The sequence below is a fragment of the Schistocerca gregaria genome, chromosome 3, assembly GCF_023897955.1.
Source record: "Schistocerca gregaria isolate iqSchGreg1 chromosome 3, iqSchGreg1.2, whole genome shotgun sequence".
In the NCBI taxonomy this organism is placed as follows: Eukaryota; Metazoa; Arthropoda; class Insecta; order Orthoptera; family Acrididae; genus Schistocerca; species Schistocerca gregaria.
The window spans coordinates 391155676-391173634 of record NC_064922.1 but is presented as its reverse complement, the minus strand read 5'-3'; the positions used below and the strand labels follow the sequence as shown (position 1 = coordinate 391173634).

Genomic DNA, 17959 nt, shown 5'->3' with positions numbered 1-17959 from the left:
CATGGTGCACAACGATGAAGAGTTTGCAGAGATGATTGTGTGGTCTGATGAGGCACAGTTCAAACTCAGTGGTACAATAAATTGCCACAATTGCATCTACTGGGCCACTGAAAATCCAAACGTCCATGTAGACAAAGCTTTGAATTTGCCAGGAGTAAATGTGTGGTGTGGGTTGTCTTACCGGGGCTTGATTGGGCCATTCTTCTTTGACGGCACAGTTACCAGTGAGGTGTTCCTTCAGAAGCTACAGACATCAATTTTATCTGCCATCTGAGACTTGTATAGAGACGGAAGAGTTTACTTTAAACAAGATAATGCCCCAGCCCACTACCAAAGTAGTGTTAGGGCGTATCGCGACGAAAATCTACCAGAAAGATGGATAGGCCGTAGAGTTGCTGTGGAGTATCCACCACATTGCCAGGCCCAACTCCTCTGGACTTTTACCTGTGGGGAACACTAAAGGATGTCGTTTATCAACAAAAGCCACGCACATTGTACATTCATGTGCAAATATCCAACTGAACACGTTGCAGTCAGTAGTTCGTGCTGCAGTGTGGTGGCATCGTTTGTGTGTGCATGTTAATGGTGACTATTTCGAACACCTACAGTGATATCTTTAAGTTGGTCTTTAAGCTACACTTTCACCAAAAATGAGACAACTCCGTCAATTAGTTTGCAAGTTATGGACTTTTAAACAGTGGATACCTTTTTTTGGACCCCTCTATATAATGGTAGGACAGAGATTTAGGAACCACATTTTAAATTGTAAGATCACTTCCAGGGGCAGATGTGGACTCTGACCACAATCTATTGGTTATGAACTGTAGATTAAAACTGAAGAAACTGGAAAAAGGTGGGAATTTAAGGAGATGGGACCTGGATAAACTGACTAAACCAGAGGTTTAATTGACAGGAATGGGGGAAAGAAATACAGTAGAAGAAGAACGGGTAGCTTTGAGGGATGGAGTTCTGAAGGCAGCAGAGGATCAAGTAGGTAAAAAGACGAGCGCCAGTAGAAAGCCTTGGGTAACAGAAGAAATACTGAATTTAATTGATGAAAGGAGAAATATAAAAATGCAGTAAATGAAGCAGGCAAAAAGGAATACAAACGTCTCAAAAATGAGATTGACAGGAAGTGCAAAATGGCTAAGCAGGTGTGGCTAGAGGACAAATGTAAGGATGTAGAGGCTTATCTCTCTAGGGGTAAGGTAGATACTGCCTACAGGAAAATTAAAGAGACCTTTGGAGATAAGAGAACCACTTGTATGAATATCAAGAGCTCTGATGGAAACCCAGTTCTAAGCAAAGCAGGGAAAGCAGAAAGGTGGAAGGAGTATATAGAGGGTCTATACAAGGGCGATGTACTTGAGGACAATATTATGGAAATGGAAGAGGATGTAGATGAAGATCAAATGGGAGATACGAGAAAGCTTTTAATAGTGTTGACTGGAATACTCTCTTCCAAATTCTGAAGGTGGCAGGTGTCAAATACAGGGAGCAAAAGGCTATTTACAATTTGCACTGAAACCAGATGGCAGTTATAAAAGTCGAGGGGCATGAAAGGGAAGCAGTGGTTGGGATGGGAGTGAGACAGGGTTGTAGCTTCTCCCCAATGTTATTCAATCTATATATTGAGCAGGCAGTAAAGGAAATAAAAGAAAAGTTTGGAGTAGGAATTAAAATCCATGGAGAAGAAATAAAAACTTTGAAGTTTGCCAATGACATTGTAATTCTGTCAGAGACAGTAAAGGACTTGGAAGAGCAGCTGAACGGAATGGACAGTGTCTTGAAAGGAGGGTATAAGATAGACATCAAAAAAAGCAAAATGAGGATAGTGGAATGTAGTTTAATTAAATCAGGTGATGCTGAGGGAATTAGGTTGGGAAATGAGACACTGAAAGTAGTAAATGAATTTTGCTATTTGGGGAAAAAAAAGATGATGATGTTTGAAGCTGAGAGGAATTAAAATGTATACAGACAATGTCAAGGAAAGCGTTTCTGAAGAAGAGAAGTTTGTTAAAATCGAGTATAAATTTAAGTGTCAGGAAGTTTTTTCTGAAAATATTTGTGTGGAGTGTAGCCACGTGTGGAAGTGAAACATGGATGATAATAGTAAAGACAAGAAGAGAATAGGAGCTTTCCAACTGTGGTGCTACAGAAGAATACTGAAGATTAGATGGGTATATCACATAACTAATTAGGAGGTACTGAATAGAAATGAGGAGAAGAGGAATTTGTGGCACAACTTGACTAGAAGAAGGGATCAGTTGGTAGGAGATGTTCTGAGGCATCAAGGGATCACTAATTTGGTATTGGAGGGCAGTGTGGAGGGTAAAAATCATAGAGGGAGACAAAGAGGTGAATACACTAAGCAGATTCAGAAGGATGTAGGTTGCAGTAGGTACTTGGAGATGAAGAAGCTTGCACAGGATAGAGTAGCATGGAGAGCTGCATCAAATCTGTTATAACCTTTAATCACAATAATTGCATGGATATTCACACTCTCTCTTAGAAACGTAAGCTGATCACATGATTACAACTCAGTCTCTCGTATTCGACTGCCGTGCCGTGACATGCGGCCGGCGCCGTTCGTAGCTAGGTGGCACTCCCGCGCTCAGCCGATTTGCGGAGCGCCTCTATCGCAGTTTGTGCGTACTGTCGTGGCGGCACTGTTAAATGTCGTGGCACTATCACAACACTTTTCCCCCCTTGGAAAAAAAAACACTCACTTCCTTGGAGACATGAACAGCGCGGAGACATCCATGGACTCTTGTGAGGCCCCGAGGAGATACCGCGCAGAGACACGAGAGTATGGTCGAAAATGTCCAGGACGGAAGCTCGTGCGTGGAACGTGCCTCCTGGATGAGATGATTGGTGAAAACTCCGGAGCAGCATCCATAGGTGTCATGGACCTGTGAGTGTGCTCCAGCGAGATGGTTCCCGGAGAAGGCGGCGTCCCGACTGGGGCCGGTTCCGGCATACTCTGAAGCGGCAGCGACGGCGGCTGCATCAACACGGACGGTAGATCGGCAGCAGTGACAGGACTGGCGTCTCGGGCTGGTGGAGGCGAAGGATGGGGCGGTGGCACCGGCGTGGCCACCACTCGTGGGCGCATCTGGTCGTAATGGCGAACAATCGTGCCGTCGCCCGTACGGATTTCACAAAGCCGGCGGCCGCGTAGAGCCTTGACCACCCCTGGATTCCATTTAGGGCGAGATCCATACCCTCGTGCCCACACGTCGGCGCCCACCGAGTATTTTCCTGCACTAGGGGACACAGTACAAGGCCTGACAGGGTGAAGCAGGTGCAGTAGAGTGCGTGGTTGGCTGCCATGCAAGAGTTCAGCAGGGCTGTGATCACCTAGAGGCGTGAAGCGATAAGAACTCAGAAATTGCAGCAGGGTGTCATCTGTGGAAAAATCAATAAGGAATTTTTTCATCTGGCATTTGAAAGTGCGGACAAGGCGCTCGACCTCCCCATTCGATTGTGGATGGAAGGGAGGTGCAGTAACATGATGAATCCCTTGTCCAGTACAAAAATCATGGAAGGCCTGCGAAGAGAAATGAGGACCATTGTCCGTGACGATCGTGGATGGAAGACCTTCTAGCGCAAAGATTTTGGACAAAGCCAGCGTCATCGCCACAGTGGTGGGTGACGGACATCTAACAATAAACTGAAACTTCGAGAAGGCGTCAATCAACAGTAGCCAATAAGTACCGAGGAAGGGGCCAGCAAAGTCGGCGTGCACCCGTTCCCATGGCTGAGCTGGATCAGGCCACGGAGAGGGCATTGAACGAGGTGCCGCCAGTTGTTGAGCACACTGGCCACACGCAGCAACCATATGGGCGATGTCCGAATCAATACCGGGCCAATAAACGTGCCTGCGGGCCAGGGACTTAGTCCGAGAAATACCCCAATGGCCTTCGTGCAACAGTTTGAGAACATCTTTGCGAAGAGAGGCTGGCACCACGAACCGTGGAGATGCACCATCCGTGGCCAGAACAACACCACCATCACGAACAGACAGACGAAGGTGCAAGGCATGGTAGTTGCGAAGGGGATCCGATGCCCGGCCCTTGGTACTGTCCGGCCAACCTCGTTGAACAAAACCAATCACCCGACGCAGGACCGGGTCCCGCGTAGTAGCCGACGCGACCTGCGAACCTGTAAGTGGAAAGCCCTCGACCGCACAACGTTCTTCCTCATCAATGTGGAAACAGAGGAGCTCATCACGATCGAAAACAGGGTCAGGGCCCTTCGGCAATCGTGACAATGCATCAGTGTTGGTGTGCTGGGCCGTGGGGCGATAGTGAATCTCATAATGAAAACGAGACAAGTATAAGGCCCAACGTTGCAGGCGGTGAGCTGCCTTATCCGGAAGTGACGCCGAGGGGCTGAACAGAGAGACCAGCGGTTTGTGGTCGGTGATGAGGTGAAACTTAGAACCATACAAAAAAACGCTGAACTTTTTTAGAGCATAAATGATAGCGAGCACCTCTTTTTCGATTTGAGAGTAACGCCGTTGCGCCTCGTTGAGGGTCTTCGAAGCATATGCGATGGGTCGTTCCGACCCGTCCTCATACCGATGGGCGAGAACAGCCCCTAGGCCATACTGTGACGCGTCAGTCGCCAGAACCAAGTGCTGACCCGGACAGAATGTGGCAAGACAAGGCGCCGACTGCAAATGAGCCTTCAGGCGGACAAAAGCCTGCTCACACCCGTCGGACCAACAGAAGGGGACGTTTTTGCGTAACAGCTGATGCAGAGGATAAGCTACCGCCGCTGCAGATGGAATGAATTTGTGATAATAAGCAATCTTGCCTAGAAACGCCTGAAGTTCTTTGACCGTAGACGGCCGGGGTAGAGTGTTAATGGCCGCAACATGCTGACGGAGAGGGCGTATACCCTCACGGGACAAGTGGAAACCAAGATACTCAATGGAGGGTTGGAAGAACTGTGACTTGTCCAGATTGCACCTCATCCCAGCCGAATGCAAAACCTGAAACAGTGAACGTAAATTACGAAGGTGCTCCTCAGTGGAGGCTCCCGTGACAACAATGTCATCCAGATAGTTTATGCAGCCGGGAACGGAAGCTGTGAGCTGTTCCAAAAACCGCTGAAAAATGGCCGGTGCGCTAGCGACGCCAAATGGTAATCGCTGGTACTGATACAACCCACAAGGAGTGTTGATAACGAGAAATTCCTTGGAAGTAGCGTCCAACGGCAACTGATGGTACGCCTCCGATAAGTCAAGTTTGGAAAAGAACTGGCCCCCAGCGAGCTTGGTAAACAACTCCTCAGGACGGGGAAGAGGATAAGTATCAATGAGGCTCTGAGTGTTGACGGTGGCTTTAAAGTCACCACACAATCGCAGACTCCCGTTTGGTTTAGAAACCACCACGATCGGCGATGCCCATTCGCTGGAGGTAACCGGAAGGAGAATCCCTGAAGCTGTTAACCTGTCTAGCTCAGCCTTGACAGGTGCACACAACGCCACCGGAATAGGGCGTGCCCGGAAAAACTTAGGGTGAGCTGTAGGTTTAAGAGTAATGTGGGCTTCAAAATCCTTGGCACAACCCAGACCAGCAGAGAACACGGACGAAAATTCAGAACACAATCCATCCAGCTGTTGATACGGAATATCCTCATCAATGGAGAACCCGAACAACTGGAAAGCATCATAACCGAACAGGTTTCCAGGTTTTCAGTGCCCGCATGATCCACCACATAAAACGTGAGGGGCCGAACAACAGACTTGTAGGCAGTGGAAGCATCAAACTGGCCCATGATAGGAATTTTCTGTTTATTACAAGTCCTCAGATTTCGCGTAACTGGAGACAAAGGAGGGGAGCCCAACGCCAAATACGTGCGAGAATTAATGACATTTACTGCAGAGCCAGTGTCCACTTGCATGCGGATGTCTTTATTCAGAACACGAACGGTAACAAACAACTTATTTGTTTGAGAAAGCACACAGTGAACATCCATGTCCGACGCCTCGTCCTCGTCGGCAGGAACTTTATGGGACTGACACACAGAAGCAATGTGGCCTTTTTTCCTACATGAATTACACTTGGCCCAACGTTTTGGACACGCTGCCCTGTCGTGCTGTACGAAACAACAGGGGCAAGAAGGAAGTGCGGAACGAACCGGCTTCTGTGGTTGCTGGTTTCGCTGCGAGCGTTGCGGCCCAATGCGACGTTGTTGACGCGAGTGAACCGCCGCCACATCGTCGTTCTCCTGTGCAACAGGCAAATTGCCCGTGTCGAGAGTTGACTGTACAGCGCCTACATCACACCACGCGTCGATTTGCGCGCCAGCAGCATGAGACACTTCAAAGGATTGAGCGATGCTTAGAACTTCCGACAACGACGGGTTTGGCAGTTGGAGGGCACGTTGCCGAACTTCTTTATCAGGAGCAAGCCGTAGAATAGCATCCCTAACCATTGAGTCAGCATAAGACACGTGATGTGTGTCCGTGACAAACTGACATTTCCTACTCAGACCGTGTATTTCCGCCGCCCAAGCCCAGTAAGATTGATGGGGCTGTTTACGACACCGGTAGAACGCCACGCGGGCGGCAACGACGTGGGTGTTTTTTCGATAATAGGCAGACAATAAGTCACACATTTCTTGGAAGGACAGGGAGGCAGGTTCCCGCAGAGGGGCTAACTGAGATAGTAGCTGATAGACTCGAGGGGAAATCCAAGATATAAATAACAACTTACACATAGGAGCGTCGACAACGCCGAAAGCCAAGAAGTGTTGCCGCAAACGCTTCTCATAATCCTCCCAGTCTTCAGTGGCCTCGTCGTAAGGAGGGAATGGAGGCGGAGAAGAGGAAGACAGACGATGAGTAAGCGACATCGACAACGCCTGAATCGCTGCCGTCAGCTGTGTTTGTTGAGCCTGAATAGTAGCCGTCAGCTGTGTTTGTTGTTCAGTGAGCGCTTGCATAAGCTGTTCCATGTCTGCCCCGTCACGAACACGCAAATCCACAACGCAGTGAAAATATCCCGACCTCGTCGCCAAAAAGTGTTATAACCTTTAATCACAATAATTGCGTGGATATTCACACTCTCTCTTAGAAACATTAGCTGATCACATGATTACAACTCAGTCTCGTATTCGACTGCCGTGCCGTGACATGCGGCCGGCGCCGTTCGTAGCTAGGTGGCGCTCCCACGCTCAGCCGATTTGCGGAGCGCCTCTATCGCCGTTTGTGCGTACTGTCGTCGCGGCACTGTTAAATGTCGTGGCACTATCACAACAAAATCAGTCTCGGGACTGAAGACCACAACAACATACAATTGATGTACATACAGGAACGTTTCTTATAAGGTTAGTGTTTATATATTCATAATGACATTACATCTATTCTGAATTTAACGAATTACATTTTTTTTACTAATCAAACAGCTAACTAAAAATTGCTGTCTTCCACGACATCGGCCCTATTGTCATGGTGTGCCCATTTGTATGATGGCACAACCCATTTTTTCAAGTAGAGGCACGATAGCCTGAAATAACTTCTGAGCCAGGAGATATCACAAAATGTAATACAGCTGCCGTCATCGTACTGCACGGTAGACATGCGACATCCATCTATACTCATTTACATCCACAAACAGTAACAAAACTTCCAAGCAATGTGCAATTCCAAACTACTTAACTAAAAATATACTCTGAAATGTTGCAATAATCATTGGCAGACATTGGATAACATATCACTTTGCAAAATTGAATATTGTCAAGGAATGATCTCATTTCAGGGCTTGACTTGAGAAAGTCATATCCCTGGTGGAGTAATTTGTTGATGTATTAGAGGTCAGGATAATATTGGGTGACAAGGGGGAAGCTTCTGTGTGGTCTGGGGGGTAGGAACATTATTGTTGGACAGGGAGATCTGGTAGTGGACAAGGTCTGCCGGATAGTTGCGGGAGAGGAAAGCACTGGTCAGATTATTGGTGTAATTGTTGAGAGATTTGTCATTGGAGCAGATACATTTGCCACGAATACCTTGGCTGTAGGGAAGGGAGCGTTTGATGTGGAATGGATGGCACTATCAAAGTGAAGGTACTGTTGTTTGTGTGTGGGTTTGATGTGGACAGAGGTGTGGATGTGTGAGCTTCAACAATATGGTCAACATCCAGGAAGGTGGCTTGGGTTTTGAAGAAGGACCAGGTGAAATTCAGATTCGAAAATGAGTTGGAGCATTTCTTCACCATGAGTCCAGACCACAAAGATGTCATCTATAAACCTATACCAGGCCAGGGGAAGCAGCTGTTGGGTCTTCAGGAAAACCTCTTCCATGCGGCCCATGAAGAGGTTGGCATAGGACGGAGGAGCCATCCTGGTTCCCATGACCATTCCCCTGATTTGTTTGTAGGTCTGGCCTTCAAAAGTGAAGTAATTATGGGTGAGGATGAAGTTGGTAAGTGTGATAAGGAATGAAGTTTTTGGAAGATCTTCGGGTGGGCGTTGGGAGAGGTAGTGTTCAAGGGCAGAGAGACCATGGGTATGTGGGATGTTTGTGTAAATGGATGTAGCATCTATGATGACAAGAAAGGTTTCAGGTGGGATGGGAGTGGGAATTGATTTGAAGTGTTCTAGGAAGTGGTTTATGTTTTTTATGTAGGATGGGAGTCTGCGGGTGATAGGTTGGAGGTGTTGGTCTAACAGAGATGAGATACGTTCTGTTGTAGCTTTGAAGCCTGCCACAATGGGATGGCCAGGATGGTACGTGGCTCAGGTTGAGTGAGTAGGTCTATGGAAGCTGTTGTGAGGCCTTGTGAGGGATCTTGGATTTTTAGGATTTTCGGCAGCTCAGTCTGGATGGAGAGAATGGGATCCTGGGTAACAGCTTTGTAGGTTGAGGTGTCAGAGTTGATGCAGTCCTTCTGCCACATACTCCACATGGTCAAGTACCACAGTTGTGAAACCTTTATCCGCCGGGATGATGACAATAGAGCGGTCTGTTTTGAGCTCCTTAATGGCACGGGATTCAACTGGGGTGATGTTGGGGGTTGTCGGGATGTTCTTCAAGAGTGACTGGGAGGCAACACTGGATGTGAGGAATTCCTGAAATGTCTGCAAGGGATTGTTTTGGGGCAGGGGAGGAGGCTCCCTTTGAGAAGGCAGTCGGAACTGTTCTGGACAGGGTTCAACACTGGGTCTAGTATTTGGGCACTGTTTTTGGGTGGTGAAGTGATATTTCCAGTTAAAGTTCCAGGTGAATGAGAGGAGATCTTTAACTAGGGCATTGTGGTTGAATCTAGGCATGGGGCCAAAAAGCCTTTAGATGGAACAGATGTCTCTGGAGAGAGGGATCTGGATGAGAGGTTTAGAACTGAATTGGGACTGGCGATATGTGGCATTTGACTGTGGTTATAGTTGAGATTTGGTCAGTGTGGGGTATGTCCTGGCATTGGGAGACTGAGTAGGGTGACTAGGCTAGGTTTGTTGAAGGTGCTGTTGTGGTTGGTGTTTGTGGGGGATAGGGAGAGGGACCCCACTTTTTAGGTGTTGCTCTAGCACTGTGGATAGTTTATTCAGGTGGTGTGTGGCATGGAACTCAAGTTTACAGCAGGCTTCTAGGATGATGATCCTGAGTGTGTTTTCCAAGCAGGGGTTTGAGAGGCGGAGGACTTTGAAGACATAGGAGCTGTAGGTAGTGGTGGTTACACGAGTTAGTGTAGAGATTCAGGACAAGTTGGGTAAGGGCTAAGGATCGAAGGTTCTGGAAGTCCAGGAGAGACTGGTGGAAGAAGGGATTGCATATTGCACCCAGAGATGGGAACTTTTAAGTTAAGTCCTTTAGGGGTAATTCCAAAGATTAAGCAGGACTGGAGGAAAAGTATGTGGGATTGCAGTTTGGCTATGGTGAATGCATGTTTCTGGAATGAATGTAAGTAATGTGGTATAGGATTAGGGTACATTACTTCACTTTTGGAGGCCAGACCAGTGAGAAGTTCGGTAATTTTCCTGTCATCATTACTCCTCACAATATCCAGCAAAGAGTCCAAGGTCTTATTTATCCATCTTAACCTCACACTGAAGACAAAGAACTGTACACAATCCTGAATGACAGTGTATCCCTTTGACCACTATATCTAACAGGGGCTGAAATGCATTCTTATGGTTTTATTTTGGTTTTTGAAAGGAATGTTTCACGTGGAAAGGTAAATGTAATTATACAGCATTGCTCTTTTAAGAGGATGCTTAAAGTTTTCTGTTATATCTGGTACGAGGACTAGTTTATGACCCAGTGGGGGAAAAGCACAATTGTTCGATTTGAAACCATGTAAACTCTTGTATGAGATGGACAGCTGTAGACCCTTCAGCCTCACCAAAGTACTATGTAAACTCTATGAATAAATGACTGACTGAACCGGTGTGTCAGTCTCTTGATATGAAGGATATTTTGTTCAACTGCCAGTGTGGATTCCATGAGGGCTGATCCGCAACTGTCCCTTTAATTTGCTTGGTGTCACTGTCGCCTTTGACTTACAAGAGGCCTGTGGCAGCTCATGAGGTTATCACATCCTTATGACAATGTTTGAGTGTGGTTTGAGATGCCCTTATCTAATTTTCATCTGGAATTTTTTGTTGGTTGCTTCTACTTGGGAGAATATAGTCCCACAGGGATCAGTGCTGAGTGTGATCCTTTCTCCACCAGTGATCAACTTGTTTACAGTAGCTACGGGACCTATGATCTCACTATTCCTATACATCAGTGACTTTTGTGCTCACTTCAGTTTTTCAATCATGAGTGTTACTGATTGCTAGCTACAAGGTGGTATAGGGAAAGTGCAACCGTAGACCCTCACATGTTGTTGTTGTTGTTGTTGTTGTTGGGGGTCTTCAGTCCTCAGACTGGTTTGATACAGCTCTCCATGCTACTCTATCCAGTGCAAACTTCTTCATCTCCCAGTACCTAATGCAACCTACATTCTTCTGAATCTGCTTGGTGTATTCATCTCTTGGTCTCCCTCTACGATTTTTACCCTCCACGCTGCCCTCTAATACTACATTTGTGATCCCTTGATGCCTCAGAACATGTCCTACCAACCGATCCCTTCTTCTAGTCAAGTTGTGCCAGAAACTTCTCTGCTCCCCAATCTTATTAAATACCTCCTCATTAGTTATGTGATCTACCCATCTAATCTTCAGCATTCTTCTGTAGCACCACATTTTGAAAGCTTCTGTTCTCTTCTTGTCTAAACTATTTATCGTCCATGTTTCACTTCCATACATGGCTACACGCCATGCAAACACTTTCAGAAATGACTTTCTGACACTTAAATCTATGCTCGATATTAACAAATTTCTCTTCTTCAGAAACTCTTCCTTGCCATTGCCAGTCTACCTTTTATATCCTCTCTACTTCGACCATCATCAGTTATTTTGCTTCCCAAATAGCAAAACTCCTTTACTACTTTAAGTGTGTCATTTCCTAAATTTCCTAATCTAATTCCCGCAGCATAACTTGACTTAATTCGACTATATTCCATTATTCTCATTTTGCTTTTGTTGATGTTCATCTTATACCCTCCTTTCATGACACTGTCCATCCCGTTCAACTGCTCTTCCAAGTCCTTTGCTGTCTCTGATAGAATTACAATGTCATCGGCGAACCTCAAAGTTTTTATTTCTTCTCCATGGATTTTAATACCTACTCCTCACATAAGGCTTCAAATTTTCTGATCCCAGATTGTGTTATGTATTTCTGCCAATGTATGACTGTTCATCCACATTCAGAACTTTATGTTCATAATGAACTGCTCATGTTACTTTTTGGGATTCATTTGATGTTGGATTGACAGCACACAGCTATGTGAAAGTTGAAAGACAGCACACTAAGCTGCATACCACTTCACCATTTTGCATATATTTATTTATTTTTTTATTTTTTGTGAAGGCCTGTCTGAATCTGATTATATCATCTGGCTTAGAGATCGGTGGCAACATTGACATTGCAACCATTGCAGTGTGCTTTTTGCTAGAACATCTTGCAATTATCTTTGTTATAATTTATAATGCAAGGCTTTGTTACCATATTATGGTAACAAATGGCTTGTAGTGAATGACTTTGTGAGGAAGCAGCGACAGTGCTTACCTGTAACTGCAGAAATAATTCAAGTAAAAGCACATCAGAAAATCTAGGATTTTAAAGGGAGCTGCAATTGGGCCTGAAAAATACGTGGAAAAACTCATTGCATTTCAGCGCTACATCATCAAACTGCGCACCGGAAATTCATGCTGGTTTGTACAGCCGATGGCCATAGACTGCCTTCATTCATTTCACACAGAAGACTTTACTGAAGTCCGAAGTGTTTCCTAAAGATGTTATTATACATGCTAACGAAATTGGCTGGTTCATGGAGGACATGGTTTGAGTGGATCAGACATGTCTGGCAACGTCGTCCTGGTACCTTGCTAGGTTTGCCACGTATACTTGTGTTAGATTCGTACGCAGGTCACTATACACCAGCTGTGGAAACAAAGAAATTAGGAGAGGGTAAAACCGACTTAGTTGTAATTTCAGAAAGGATGATGTCCATTCTGCATCCATTAGATGATTGTTTAAACAAACCTTTTATGGACAAGCAGAAAAATGTGTATACACAGTTCCTAATGAAAGAAGATAGGCAATTAACACCTACAGGACATGTTAAGTGTGTAAGCTTGTGTCAAGTGTGCATGTGCATTAGTCAATCTTGGTAATGTCTCCCAAGTGGAATTGTTTGTCACGCATTTAAAAAATATTGCATTTCTAATGCACTTGATGGCACAGAGGATGATGCTTTGTATGAAAGTAGTGACAAGGAGTCGCTAGCATTAATAATAAAACATAAAAAATCACGACTGTGTTCCGGTATGCAGTGGAGCGAGCTCACCTGCGACATCAGTGCTCACAGCTCACGTGTGTGTAGATCTGGAACACTGTATTTCGATAGATATTGTGAATTTTCACTGTTGTCAGTGTTTCGTGATGTAATTTTAAGTGTCCCAAATCTCTGAGAAGCAGGGCCACTTAATACTCTATCCATCATATTGTCATATAGAAGAAGGTGTAATAGCTGAATGACGAACACTAATTTCACTTAACATCTTCCATATTGATTCCTCGGTACGTGCACAAGCAAGCTCGAACTTAGCCGACTGTGGCCGAAGACTAACAGTGTACAGCGTGCTAACACTCACACCGCTTTGCATGCTTGTATGCGGCCGAGCTCTGTCCAAGTCTGTACGTTTGTTGCAGCATTACAGTGTAGCATCAGTTTATGCAAGTTTGCATCAGCTCATGTATTATTGTGTAGTGCATGGAGAATCCAGCTGTATATCAGTTCGTTCACTCACATTTGTTGTTGTAGTGAAGTTGACTATGGCAACAAGAAGGAAAAACTCTATCTGAACGTGGTTTGGGAAGGGGAGAGAGATGCAAATATGCCTGTAAGTGAAATGGCTCGATGCCTGGGACTTGCACAGTTTTTATTGTCAGGAATATTGAAGAATAAGGAGAAGATTCTGGATCAAGAAATGCAGTGCAGTTGAAAAGCAAAGCAGAGAAAAAATGTTAAAAAGCCGTCATGCGAAGAAATGGAATCGAAGCTAATGGAGTGGTTCAGTGGAGCACTTGCTCCATATATATCATCATGGAAACTTGGTCTAACAGAATTCAAAGCTTTGAATGGTTGGCTGGATAGGTTCAAAAAAAAAGCTATGGGATAACTTGCAGGGCAGTATGTGGAGAGAGTGCTGCAGTTTGTGATGATGAAAGTATTGAACACTGGAAAGAAGAGATACTGCCACCCCTCATGGAAGGTTTCGAATCTTGGAATGCCCTTTAAAACCTTAAGTGTTAAAGGAGAAGCATGCCATGGAGGAAGAATGAGCAAGCAGAGAATTACTACTGTTCTCTTATGCAGCAATGCAGATAGCAGTGACAAGCTGGATCCCATCGTAATTAGAAAGTTCCACAAACCACGTTACTTTAAGAGCAGTGCTATGCTGCCATGTAAGTCTTATAGCAACAAAAGTGCTTGGATGACTGCGCACTTGTTCAAAAAGTTCTTGCAAGCTTTTAATACACAAATGGGTGCTAGAAACAGGAAGGTCGTTCTCTTTATGGACAAGTGTCTTGCTCATCCAACAGACTTAGAATTTCTGCAGAATGTGAAATTGCATTTCTTTCCTGCAAATTGCACTATCGGACTCCAGCCCATGGATCTATGGATTATTCATAGCCTGAGAAGCAAGTATTGGAAAGCTCTTGTCTTAAGGCACTTGCCTGCATTGATAGGAATGAAATGCTTAAATTGAACATCCTGCAAGCAATGCATGTGCTCACAGGAGCTTGGAAAATGGTAACTAAGGAAACCATCTCAAATTGCTTTCATGAGCACTCATGACAAAGATGGTGATGAAGCAGTAGTGGACATGCATGCAGGTATCCAACAATTTACCCCTCATTTATGATAAATTTGTGGCTTATGATGATGATGGTATCACTACATGTATCCGAGATGTTGGGGAAATCTGCAAATATGAAGTAAAGCAGAATGATGAAGATATCAAAGAAGACAATGGTGTTAGGGATGAAGAAATGCAAACACTGTCCTTCAGTGAAGCTACTGCCAGTATAGACATTGTCCAGAGATTTGTCACAGCATTTAAAGTGGAAAACCCTGTAACAGACAGAGTAAATCAATTGGAGATGGACATTTTGAACCTAAAATCCAACAGTGCTAAAAAGCAGACTACCATTTTTGATTACAGGTATTTCAAAAAATGAGGCACTGTGGAAGTTTTGTAAATATGTGTTGTATATAGGGAAAAGTAACTCGATTTATTACATTACTGTAATTGTGTAAGTATTTTGTGGATGTTTTAATTCTGTAGTGTGCTGGGAAACTACAATCTTTGACTACTGTATTAGTGCTACAGAAAAAGTTGTAATTACAGTATAGTGTTGTAGGGTAGGTATATCGTTGTTTTATTGCTGTTATTGTGTGAATTATGTGTGTTGGTGCAATTCATGTCAGTACAGGCAAAGAGTTCTGGAAAAGGTTTGCTTTCTATCGAAACCTCGATTTAAAGTAAACCCCTACTCAAGGTTAAAAAATTCTGGTCCCTAGAAAATTGTTAAATAGGGTTTCTACTGTATTTAAAAAAAATGGACTGATTTAAGATAACCATACACCATTTAGTGAAGGAATTGGACAGGAGACAGGTGCCCAAACAAGAATTGAAATAGTTCATCGTATGATTTTGTTTTATTCTTTAGAAAAACACACACACACACACACACACACACACACACACACACACACACACAGAGACAGACAGACAGACAGACAGACAGACAGACAGACACAGACACCACAGAGAGAGAGAGAGAGAGAGAGAGAGAGAGAGAGAGAGAGAGAGAGAGAGAGCACTGACTGACCGACTATGTTGCATAAGGTAAGATGGAGTAGGATAGACATTCCAAAAAAAAAAAAGCAAAATCAAACTAAATTCAAGTAATGTGAGAAATAAGAAACTGTTTGGAGGAGGAATAATAGTGAGTGAGGAACAGGGGTGCAAGTGGACTGATCTTAGGGACTAGCTGAGATTGATAAGAGAGCTAAGAAGTTGAAGGGGACAGTTCCCACACACACAATTCATAGAAGCTGATGGGGAAGAAAAAGCAAAGGATCTGAAAGAGATAGTTAGTGAAGAGAGACAGGTCATTTCAACAACGTGTTCTGCTAGTCTGTGGTGAACATTGCTCATAGTTACAATTTGGCAGCAGCTAGCAGCTGTTCATATGAGTGCTCAGCTGGTTTGTGGTCTGCTCACATAAAAGGCTGTGCAGTAGAGTCAGTATATAATGTAGCTGCATTTATTTGTGACCTTACTCTCAAGGGGTAGGATGTAGGTACCAGTGACAGGACTGGCAACTGGACCTTTCACATGGATAACGACGACTTGTGACAAGGGGTGGAAGCATGAGTGGCATAAGGTTGCACCAGGATATTTCATAAATTTGATGGGCAATGGAATACTACTTTGAGAGAGTTGGGAAGGATTTTCAGATCATTGTAAAAGTTAGTCAGAACCCTCATCAAAGATGCAATTCGATTCTTTAGTCTGAAGGTGATACTGACTATTGTTTGTGCCCTTTTTGTATTCAGTTAGTGAGTTATTTTAGGAGTATGAAAGGATTTGTTGTGAAAATGATTTGCACTGAAGTTTGAGGGGGGGGGGGGGGGGAGGGAGGGAGGATGTCAGGGTTGGAGTAAGGGTGGGTAGTGCCTGCTGTGGTATGGCCTTCAGCCCTCCCTCCCTCCAGCCTTTCATCCATTTCACTTTGTCTCTATTAGCTCACCAAGTTACGCCTTGGATGTCAACCTCCACACACCTGACAGCCAAATAAAATCTCTGTCCACATCAAATTCCGTGTGTAAGTATATTACTATTGTCACAGGTGAACTAAAATTGGCTTTAAAAGCAAAAATATTCAACTGTACCTTCTATCGTATGAAACTAATTGTAACAGAAAACTCAAGTCTATCTTGCTTCGATGTTTATAAGGATTATACATTTCATTGATCAGTATTTTTTGACAGGATAATTGAGCTGCTAATAGTGAGATTCTGGATGTTTGACCAAGTTGTTGTTTCCATTTTCTGCACAGTATTTTGACGACCGATCTAGCCACCTTCTTCAGGTGCTGCGAGTTTTGCTATGTTGTGTACTCGCTATCTGGACCCCAACCAGTACAGGCAGCAAATACACCTAATAGAAAATCTCACAGCATCAGAAGATGGCAGCTAGGTTGGTCATCAAAATATTGTGCAGAAAGTGGAATCAACAGTTTGACTGAACACCTGGAAGCTTACTATTGGTGGTGAGTAAACCTGAGAGGTGAAATTGAGCTGCTCCTTTTAACTCTTAGATTTCTGTATTCTACTGTTCATTGTTACTGATTCCTTGTAGGATGTTGGTGGAAAAATTCTAGGCCAGTCTTCAAATGTAAAGGTGTCCTCATTTGAAGATGGTACACGTTTGCTTCTTGGCGGAAAAGAGGCTGAGGTAAGGGATTTTTGAACATTTTTTTGTTGAATTTTCTCCTCTTTTTGTATGCTGATATTTTACCATTTGCCATGAATATTAAGTCTCAATAAAATAATATTCTTTTTACTGTCTGCAGATTGTGGATGAAGTGAAAATAACCGACTCTATCAGTGTGTCCAGTAAAAGAATGCCAGACAGGCAGAGTGATCAAAAGCCTACAAAAAAAGCAAGAAAAAACATACCTATTCTGCATAAAAAACCCTCAAATTTTTGTGGTCAAAATTATAGGCCCTTGGTTATGCCAAGTCCCCCAGATGAGCATCGGGTCAGTACAGAATTCTTAAATTTGTAAGCAGTTCATGTGATTAAAGTTCAAATTCTTAAACATAACATTGTCTAGTAAGAGTTCATCTCACATTTAATTATTAATAACTGTTTTAAACATTTGTAATCTTCTTAACTGAACAGTTATATTGTTTAAGTGATGTAATTATAAATAACGTGTTGATGAAAACAGTAGTTATTTTTTTCATAAAATAATTTCAAAAAATATTACCTGTAGTAAATCACGAATTTCTGTAATTGTACCTATAGAGTCTAGACAGAAACACTTCAGCATAACAAATCATAAAATAAAGTTCATGAAACAGCATTTGTCATTGTAGATAAAGTTGCATGAAATTGGCACCAAAACTGCAAACAAAATAGTTTTGTGGACCTTCAGTAGTCACAATTCGACCTTTACAAAGCTATACTAAACTAACTAAGAAGTTTTATTTTTGGTTCTTCATGACAGCTGCATTCTCGTCCGAGCTGCCAGACATGGCAGTTATGTGTACGTGATGTGTGCTTGCGTGTGTGAATGAATGTGTGTATTTTTCCTATTTTGACTAAG

General features: G+C 43.8%; 1 protein-coding gene across 8 annotated transcripts in view; it reads left to right on the top strand.

The window, feature by feature from the left end:
* LOC126355958 (DNA repair and recombination protein RAD54B-like) overlaps positions 1–17959 on the top strand; it is a 385308-nt gene that overhangs the window by 22912 nt on the left and 344437 nt on the right. For all 8 annotated transcript variants that reach the window (XM_050006553.1, XM_050006550.1, XM_050006555.1 and 5 more), the window contains 2 exons: positions 16987–17082; positions 17201–17389. In XM_050006553.1, coding sequence (XP_049862510.1) covers positions 16987–17082; positions 17201–17389 — 285 coding nt within the window. The remainder of the gene's footprint in view (positions 1–16986; positions 17083–17200; positions 17390–17959) is intronic.